Genomic DNA, 10,000 nt, shown 5'->3' on the forward strand with positions numbered 1-10,000 from the left:
GCAGCCTGTAGTGTCATATGACTTTTCATGTAAAGAAACCTCGAAAGTTCGGACATTTAAGCAGCACGTACATATAACACAATGAGATGGCGTGGCAAGGGGATATGACAATTGTTTCTTTTTGCGTTGGACTTGGAAATGATGCAACAGACACAAGTCACTTCGATGGTTAGCATTTGGTATGGGACACAATAGTTTTACAATCCTACTTGGTTATGTTTTTTTACAGGCCATTTCTCCAAGATGATGATGTCACCCATGGTTTGGTGATGAGTTCTTTTATTTGATTAAACTGAAAATTAAGGTCATCTTTTGTTGTTCTATTTGCCCGTAACACCATCCTTTTTTCACAGTGCAAATGTTGTGTTTGCGGGGAAAATCAGTTTGTTATCATGACTAGAAATGATGCCTTGTTCCTGGTGTATGTTGCATAACGACGTAAATAAACTTTGTACAGTATTTGACGAAAAGGGGGAAAGAATCAAGAACCCACCTCTTGCAAACAGTTTTTGCTTTTGTTGCACTGGAGACCCAGAGCATTGTTATTCTTCTTCAGATAAATTGAGCCACCCTTTAACTTCTTCATAAAGTTCCATTGACGGCTATACAGTGTATTACTGTGTGGATGAGCTGAAATTTTATTCATATTTATTATTTTATTTGTATTTATTCACTTATAAGGCGCACTCGGTTATACATGTAAAACACACCCTAAACTTTCGAAGACGATTGTGACAAGTAAGCAAAATGAAAATTTCATCTAAATACCCTGTTATAAAGCGCACCCAGAAGTACGGGAAATTTTGTTGACCATGTTTGCTGTACTTACAACAATTTGCTTCCAAAAGTTACTAATTACGGTGCTTTCATTCTCAAAATAAAAGCAAAAAAGTGGCACATTACAAACAATAGCAAAAAAGTCACACATGGACAAATTATAGCATAAAAGTCACACTTTCTAATTCACTCAAGCCATCCTTCTCAGGAAACAGTGTTTTAAGTTATGAATACTAACTGATCTGTTTTCACGTTTATAAACAATAGTCATCTGATAGATCTTTCATTCATCAGTTGCAAAACTCATCTTAATCTTTCAGCATTCATTCAGCGTCCGTAAATTTTCAGTAATTATGCCAAGCACTTGTTGTAATTCCTATGATCTAAACTTCAAGTTGAAGGTTGTAGCAGAAGCGGAAGTCGTGAACAACAACCGTGAAATTGCTCGCGAATATGAGATCTTTCAAGTCCTGTGGCATCAGCAATGCTCTCGATAGAACTGAAGATGATGTGGTTTGAGACGACGAGGAAGAAGAGGCAGAAGATGCAGAATAGCCGATTGACAATGAGTTTGAGACAACAGACAACGATGCTGAGGATGACGAGTAGCTGAGCTCAGCCGAGCTTTCAAACAAATGGTTCTTTTCAGAGCCACCCCAGTTCTTTTTAGAACCAACAAATCAGATAAAGTCAATGATCAACATTGTTTGTCTTTTGTTTCTTCATTTACTAGTATTTATTTACATACTTATTTCAGTTTAGCATTAATTATTAGGGAAATTTGGAAAAGTTATATTTTGTTGCACGAAAATACTCGGCTATAAGACGCACCCCGTGTTGTGAGCAGATTTTAATCGAATAAGCATATTTTCTCGTAAAAAATGGTGCGTCTTATAAGTGAATAAATACGGTAAGTGGCACAGTCTGTTCGTAGTAATGTAAGGACAGTAAGGAAAAAGGGAAGGACAGGGAGAGATGGTAAGTGGGAGAACAATGGAAGGCAAGGGAAAGATGGAGGAGGGTGTTTTTATTATTATTTTGTTTTTTATCCCCACTAAAAATCCAGGCCCCATTTTTTAATTACATCCCACTTTTTTAGACTGTTCATAATGACCCTTGGTTGAAAAAATTTGACCTCGGCAGAAAAAATCGATCTAGGTTGAAATTATAATTAACCTGAATTTTAATTCAACCTGTAACATACACAATGTCGTATAGTATCATGTTCTTTCTGTTCTGTCATAAAATTGGCCAAGCAATCCCACAATGGTTCCACCCAAGAAAACTGCTAAAGGAAATTTATTTTGCACTCTTACAAAATCCACATTGTAATCCACAATCTAACATTATGTGTAAACAACAGTTCTTTTTGTTCCCAGAGAATTTAACTGAAGTTTTTTCTTTTTCCAGTGGAGCTTGGAGAATGTGATCCTAAGGAACATGCACTGGGTTGTGTGTCTAAATTCAGGTTTCTTCCTAACCAGGTAACATTATTGTTTAATAATTATTGTTACATTGACCATGTTCTCCTTTAAGTTTAGCTAGATAAACCATTTAAACGTGCAATAAACCTTAAAACTTTGTTTGTCACTGATTTTGCCAACTGTTCGTTTTTGCTTGCACATCCGATCAACATGTGCATTTTTTCCCACCTCCCTTTATTTGAACCTATTAGATTTCTTGGTGACACATGCAGCCATTACTCTCTGGCCAATCAAATACTGCATACTATGGCTTGCCATACATGCACATTTTAGCACATTTTGTCTGAGAAATCCTTGTTTTATTCTTGACCGCTAAGTGAGTCTCTACATTGTCCATAATTTTCAGAACTACATGTAGGTCCAGCTCCATTTGTTAGGCTCAGTGTGTTACTAACAGTGTCAACTTTAGGGCTGAAAGGATGTTTAGTCCTAAGGTACTAGCTTTTCCGTTCAAGGTTGTTTCAGTGTTGGTGGGACAGTGTCTTGTGACCTTATACCTGGCCAAGTATACAGGAGTTGTGATTGCCTGCTGCACTTTTTTTATGATCTACAGTCCTGGACAAAATAGTAGAGATATTTTTTACTCTGTTGTCCAATTGAAAAAACAACAACTATAATTAAATATAAATCTTATTATTATGACTACAACGAAACCCAGTTTTCTCCTCCTTGAAGCATTTTGACATTTTTTATTTAAAACATGCCCTCATGATCACTGAGATATTCATTGTTTTCATTGTTAAAACAGGTTTTGAGTCTGTGGTTCATATTTCTTGTCATCGCTGGAGTCTACCATACTCACGAGAAGCTTGGGTAAGATAAAGGCCACAGTCTTTGTTGGGTCTGTGCTTTACATGTACATCAGTCTTGTCACATTTGCAAGATCAAAACAAATTGTGTTTTCAAGAATTTAGATTGTTCTACCAACAGAATTATTCGTATGTTCTTCCCAAAGTCGGTAGTAATTTATTAATTTTACAACTGATCATTGGGTGGATATTATATCAAATCATGTGCATATGTTTGGACTTAATAAAGTACAGCATTCCATTAAAATAATAATTATGCATATGTATAATTTCATATAATAACAAGAATGTAACACTGCATAATTTAATACTTATTGTTTTAATGTGAAGTTGTATGAAAAAATTATTATTTTTCATGATTGATCAGGGTACCCAATACGCCTTGAAACAATATAAGCACTTGGCCAGTGGCCTTGTGGTTTAAACTGTTTATACATGTAGCTGTTTGGATACTGTGTTGAAACACTCTCATGACCTTTGATATACTGGCATTACGTGATGATCAACAAACTGTTTGAACATGTTTGTTTTTCTTTGATCTTAGACCAATGGTACCATCAGTGGCAGAGTTTTTTTATCTTGATAAAATCAAGTGGCTAGAAATGTATGGAGTTGATCTGCACCCAGTCAAGGTTTGATTTTCATGCACTTCTGCCTGTATCTTATAACATGTCTTTATTTTTGGTTTCCTTAATTTAATTTAATTCTGTCTGGAAGGCTGCCTCCAAGAGCAAGCACAACAGATTTGTCAAGCGTAGCACCATTACTGGCTATTCTCTTTGCAACACTGAGGTTAAACTTGCTCTGCTGCTTCCCCACACCAAATTTCTTAAGAACAGTTTCAGGTATAGTGGTGCAGTGTTATGGAACAGTTTACCAACTCACGGTGTTTGGAAATTTAAATTAAAGATCCTTTCAAAAAACCTCCATCGCTAGAGAAAAAAATATTCTGGCATTGGCATGGTGTTAACGCCAGTAGAGCTGTCTACTCACACATTGATTGGGTACGGAATTTGCTATTTGATAGAGAAAGTAGGAGAGGTGGTGGCGAAAGATTAACCCATGGTATAAATTTATGTGAAACCTTTTTGTCAAGAAAATCAACCCCCTTCGAACTAGTAGGGACCCCCCCCCCCCAATCCTTATGGATGAGGTCCATCAGAATTCGACTGGTAGGACTATTTTTCAAAGGCACCGACAAAAAAGTGAAGGGGTAGGAAAGGTTTTTCCCTAGGGTTCCGACAAAAATCCGACTAGTAGGAGTCTACCCATCCACACCTCGTGGTCGGATCATAAATGGAACCTCCCGTAGTATTTCTAGGTTGTCTATGTTGCAAAGTTTGCGAAGAACCATATCCCTTCGGAATAAGAGGCCGCGAAATCATTCAGACTGAGTCTAACCGGCCGAAGTACATTAATAACCTTGAATTATTTCAAACGGCATCGTAATTATTTCAGTTAACGAGCAAGTTAATCTGTTGGTCATTGCTTTCATGTATTTGGTGGCTCCTAAAAGAGCCGTTTTATGTAATTGAAGTGAACAGCAAAGCTCTTCACTTCTTAGATGACTTTTTAGCGGCAGGCTTCTTAGCCGCGGGTTTCTTCACTGGTTTCTTGGCCACTTTCTTTGCAGCAGGCTTCTTGGCTGCGGCTTTCTTGGCAGCAGGCTTCTTGGCTGCAGCTTTCTTGGCTGCTGGCTTTTTAGCTGCGGCTTTCTTCGCTGCAGGCTTTTTAGCGGCGGGTTTTTTCGGAGATTTCTTTGCTTTCTTCGCGGCGGGCTTCTTTGCGGCAGGCTTCTTGGCTTTGGCGACTGGTTTCTTTGCAGCTGGCTTCTTTGGTTTCTTCTCCTTCTTCTCTACCTTGGACAACTTGAACGAGCCCGAGGCGCCAACACCTTTTGTGTGCAGAAGCTTCCCGCTAGCAGCACCTCTCTTCAAAGCCATCTTAAGGTGTGAGCCGACTTCTCCAACCTTGTAGTTGCTCTTGATGTATTTCTCGATGGCTTGGCGCGAAGAACCACCTCGCTCTTTCAGAGCTGAAATGGCAGCCTTGATCATATCCAAGTATGGTGGATGATCAGCAGGTTTTTTTGGCTTAGGAGCCACCTTCTTTTTGGGGGACTTTGCTGCTGGTGCTGGATCAGACATCTCGAAATTTCTAGTATACCTACGAACAAATCGAACACTCGAATGCTCCCTGTCAAACGCGCGCGTACTAAATAGTACACCATATGCGGACCGCCGTGGACACAATACCTTAGCATGGCGTGTACCGAAGTTGTGTTTATTCCCTCGGCCTTCTTTATAGAAAACTGCCATTAAAATTTCAGTCCTGATAAATGAAACGGCTTAACTCTAACGTTTATCCCTTTGGCCAAATGTTTATGGACAACACTTGAGATTTTGTTGAAGGGAAGAGTGAGATTTTTAGCTTTTGTTGTTCTAGAGTTGGTAGCGTATGAAGACCTTTTCCCCTTTGGAGTGAATTTGTTTCTTTGCAAATAGTGTTACTGCGTTTTATAGACTTTAACTTGAAAGGGTCACTTCTATTCAACGCGTAGGTGTAATAAAATAGCACAGTCAAGCTCATTTTAAATGTCCTTTTTCGGCTGAAAATGACACAAAAAAGACAATCCTTGTTGGTCGCCATTAATCAAAGTGGTGAACGGTGGAGTCATCTGTTCGAAGATTTAAGTATGAACAAATATCTAGTTTTTTCATCTTAAAGTCGTCGTGGCGACTCTTCTGGCATCTTTTTATGTGTTTGTGTGTGTGTGTGGCCACTTTCGTTTTTGTCTTGTGTCTAGCGTACCTGTTTTCATTTGGACAAACAGAGCAGTGTAAAACATGTACAGTTGCAACGGAGCCTGACAAAGAATTCATTTACGCTGGTCAGTACCCAATTTTATTTGACCCGCTTATTGTGGTAATCATCTTAGAGTATCAGAATTCCAGACTCTCGACGGTTTATATTTTTCGCTAAATTCACCACAATGACTGTTAGTGTCTTTAAGTGCAACTTGATTTTTCCTTTCGCGTCTTCTGTTATGTTTGGGGAGCACTGAATATCTTTGCAGATCGTTTTTCGATCGAGTTCACCCCTTTTTAATTTTTCTATCTTTCAAATGCACTTAACCGGCCGGCCATCACTTATTTCCCTTTAACTTTTATTGCCAGAATGTAGAAATCAAATTTATGAGGCATCAACATTGTAAGGATATGAGTTTTAATTTCTTGACCTTGCTTTAATTTACTTATTTTTTGCACCAAATTTTCTTCCTTTCAACATGCATAACATTGGTTTGATTAAACTTCTCGTAATTTTATAGTAAAAGGAAATTTGAAAATTACCGGTAGGCTTTTTATGATTTAGATCATATTGTGCACTTTTTGTATTTCTTACACAATGTGCTATGCCTTGTAATGAAGGCGGCAATTTGTGAAACATGCATTTCCGCTCCGCGTCCAACTGGATGTTGCTCAAAACTTTGAAGTGGCTTGTTCTCCGAAGTCTAGTTCAAAACTCTGGTTCCTGGCCTTACTCAATTAAATATCGGGTAAATTTGAGTTGACTTCGGCAAGACAGCAGCCTCACATTTTGCTTTGGTACTGCGGTTAATTCATTGGTTTGAATTTCAAATTTTCTTTGCGGGAGTAGCAAAGGGCAACGATAGTTAGCCGACAGTTAGTGGGATACAGAGATTTGAGTGGACATATAGATAGGTTTCACTTGAATTACTTGTTTCGTAAAGAATGTTAGTTATTGCTTTTATTGATTTGTTGGCTCCTAAAAGAGCCGTTTTGTGTTGTGGACGGTGGAAGTCACTTATGCTCTCTCTCCACGGATTCTGCGGGCTAGCTGAATATCCTTAGGCATGATGGTTACGCGCTTGGCGTGGATGGCGCACAAGTTGGTGTCTTCAAAGAGACCCACAAGGTAAGCTTCGCTTGCCTCTTGAAGAGCCATGACAGCAGAGCTCTGGAAGCGCAGATCGGTCTTGAAATCCTGAGCAATTTCACGCACAAGACGCTGGAAGGGCAGCTTGCGGATCAACAGCTCGGTGGATTTCTGGTAGCGACGGATCTCACGAAGAGCGACTGTTCCAGGCCTGTAACGATGAGGTTTCTTGACTCCTCCAGTTGCGGGGGCGCTCTTGCGAGCCGCTTTGGTAGCGAGTTGTTTGCGTGGAGCTTTTCCTCCGGTTGATTTACGTGCAGTTTGCTTGGTACGAGCCATCTTCTCTTGAACGAAAACGTTGAAGGATAAAGCAAGAAATTGTAGCTATGATTTTATATCTGGCGCGCTTGATTCTGATTGGCTTTTAAAATAGGCAATTCGATTGGTTGAGCCCACATCATAGGAGATTTTTTCGACCAAAGTTCGATCCGTTGTTAACTCCAAGCTAAGTTTATATACGACAACATAGCAGACTCTTTCATTATCATAGCTCTAAGAACGTTTAATAAAAGTTTGAAATGAGTTAAGCGGATCGGTTAGACCTCATTTTCACCCGAGCTGGTGATTTTTGCTTGACAGAAATTGCTGATAGTCGAATGTTCCGGAAATGCTTCGAACGCTGATGAGCATTTGACCCTTGTACCTTTAGCGTAATTGTTCTTTTTATCCAATTAGAAATAAGGATACATTTGTTTTCTGAGAGGCCATACTGGTCCATATAAATAGAAAGAAACTTCTTGCTGGTATTATTCTCTCGTTCTACAAATCGCTATCAAGATGTCTGGTCGAGGTAAAGGAGGCAAAGGTCTTGGAAAAGGAGGCGCTAAGCGTCACCGAAAGATTCTTCGTGATAACATCCAAGGTATCACTAAGCCAGCAATTCGTCGTCTAGCTCGCCGAGGCGGTGTCAAGCGAATCTCTGGTTTGATCTACGAAGAAACGCGAGGTGTTCTGAAGGTTTTCCTTGAGAATGTCATCCGTGATGCAGTAACGTACACGGAGCACGCCAAGCGCAAGACTGTCACAGCCATGGATGTTGTGTACGCTCTGAAACGCCAGGGACGCACACTGTACGGATTTGGCGGTTAGATGACACTAAAGCCACATTGAGAAACAAACGGCTCCTTTAGGAGCCACCAAATCTTACAAAAGTCATGACTAATAAATTATATCACTTTAACATTATCCCCATGTCAGCTGGAATCTGGTTTTTTAGTATATCGTTTCTCTTCTTCTCTTCTTCTCTTCTGCAAAGTTTGCATTAATTAAGGTCCTCTCTGTAGTGACAGCATCCCGGAAAGGAATATTAGTTTACTAATGCTCCTTTTATCTTTTTTAAATATTTACTTACCTTCGAAGGAGACATTTTTGTGCGTTTCCCTTAAGAAACTTATCGATGTTTATTTCTTATCGGTTTCATTTTCAATAGATGCGATCAGTTTATTCGATTGTGCGCGGTTCTGGAAAAATTTCAAGCCGCTTGTTTCGCTTGGCTCAACAATAACAGCCATAGTGCAACATGTTCCCTTAAGCGAGAGACAAAACCATTGTCCGTTTTTGAACATACATTGGGTGGAAGATGTTATGTCTTCGTTTGAGGGCGAAGTTTAGAGAACGGCGAATTTTGCAAGGAAGGCATTCTAAAAAGACAACTCATCGCGCGCGCGTGCTCGATTTCGATTTCCCTCCCCTCTTCCTTTTTCTAGCGCACACAGGCTAAAAAGACAAGAACAAATTAGGCCTTTACATACTCAGGATATTTAGGCGTTATTCAACGGCTAAAAATATCCTACGCTAAACTCTCAAAGATCAACTCAGCACTAAATAAACGGCTGAAGTTGTTCCCAATATACTGTGAACTCCTAAACTTGAAGCGGCTAGACTTGAAGAGAGCCTCTTATTATGCTAAACATCTTATAATATTTCGTTTTTCGTTTTGGGTTTTTTTTCCAGAGATATTAATGACATGGAGTTCAGTAATCGTTAACAATCAAACGCTGTCGTTGAGTGTTTGACGGCTTAAATATATATGATGTTAGCAAAATACCCTTTTGTTCGGCGAGCAAATTCAAGTGTGAACCAGCCGAGAAATTTTCAATCCACAGATGCGCCCAGCTTATTTGATTGTGTGCGGTGTGTAAAAAGAAGTTTTGTTCCGCTCGGCTGTGCAATGACAATTATGTGCAAAGAAATGCAAAAATCCCCTTCAAGCGAACGATATTAGCCTCAAGGAAAACCGTTGTCCCCTTTTGAACATACCTTGGTTATAAGATGTAATGGTTTTTGTTTGAGCAAGCACACGAGACGCATAAAAGTGATGTCAACCACAGGGTGTATTAACGTGCGGTTCGATTAATCGCTAAGAATTAAACGATGTCGTTGATAGTGCAATATGCGGGTATTTTTCAGTCAAAATTTGCAATGTTAAGACGACAGCGTTTTGTCACTGCAAACAGCATAAACTCGTATTTATCTTGTCAATATTTTTTTTTAGCGCAGAAAATATAAGTGTAGCACTTTCAATAATCGAATTATATTTTACTTTTGTCCAAGAAAGAACCAAGTTCTCCAAATACGAGTCTCTTAAAATTATATTTTAGAGTTGTAATGCGTCTTTTAAATGGAAGTACTTCCTTGGATTGTGTCGGGGAATTGGATGATTTCGGAAGACATACATGTGTTGGTCATGACTTTGTCAACAATTGATGGCTCTTAAAAGAGCCGTTTTAGTCTTCTTGTGAGCTTTCTTAAGCCTTTGCCTTCTTCTCAGTTTTCTTGGGGAGAAGGACAGCTTGAATGTTTGGCAGCACACCTCCCTGCGCGATGGTGACACCAGCAAGCAGTTTATTCAACTCCTCGTCATTGCGGACAGCGAGCTGAAGGTGACGAGGAATGATTCTGGTTTTCTTGTTGTCGCGAGCAGCGTTGCCCGCCAATTCGAGGATCTCGGCGCTGAGATATTCGAGCACAGCG

The 10,000-nt window shown here is 39.5% G+C and overlaps 4 protein-coding genes across 7 annotated transcripts in view; 1 reads left to right on the top strand and 3 right to left on the bottom strand.

Annotated features, from left to right (window-relative positions):
* The window catches only part of LOC137992463 (histone H3), a 12,044-nt gene extending 11,272 nt beyond the window's left edge, over positions 1-772 (bottom strand). Inside the window, exon 1 of the mRNA XM_068837811.1 lies at positions 494-772. The gene's annotated coding sequence lies outside the window, so the exon portion shown is untranslated. The remainder of the gene's footprint in view (positions 1-493) is intronic.
* The window catches only part of LOC137992466 (uncharacterized), a 77,189-nt gene that overhangs the window by 62,818 nt on the left and 4,371 nt on the right, over positions 1-10,000 (top strand). The window contains exons 2-4 of one of the 4 annotated variants that reach the window (XR_011121694.1): positions 2,188-2,261; positions 3,010-3,074; positions 3,615-3,702. The exons of 1 other annotated variant lie outside the window; for it this stretch is intronic. The gene's annotated coding sequence lies outside the window, so the exon portion shown is untranslated. Of the gene's footprint in view, positions 1-2,187; positions 2,262-3,009; positions 3,075-3,614; positions 3,703-5,839; positions 5,961-10,000 lie in introns of those variants that run through there. 2 more of the 4 variants (XR_011121696.1, XR_011121698.1) reach the window with 2 other exon arrangements.
* On the bottom strand, positions 3,726-5,235 carry LOC137992461 (histone H1-delta-like). The gene has a single exon (XM_068837808.1). The coding sequence runs from the start codon at positions 5,215-5,217 to the stop codon at positions 4,624-4,626; it is 594 nt and encodes a 197-aa protein (XP_068693909.1). The 5' UTR covers positions 5,218-5,235; the 3' UTR covers positions 3,726-4,623.
* LOC137992464 (histone H3) lies at positions 6,633-7,803 on the bottom strand. Its single transcript, XM_068837813.1, has one exon. It carries the CDS (start codon positions 7,304-7,306, stop codon positions 6,896-6,898), a length of 411 nt encoding a protein of 136 aa, XP_068693914.1. The 5' UTR covers positions 7,307-7,803; the 3' UTR covers positions 6,633-6,895.

This window comes from Montipora foliosa, chromosome 2 (genome assembly GCF_036669935.1).
Source record: "Montipora foliosa isolate CH-2021 chromosome 2, ASM3666993v2, whole genome shotgun sequence".
Lineage (NCBI taxonomy): Eukaryota > Metazoa > Cnidaria > Anthozoa > Scleractinia > Acroporidae > Montipora > Montipora foliosa.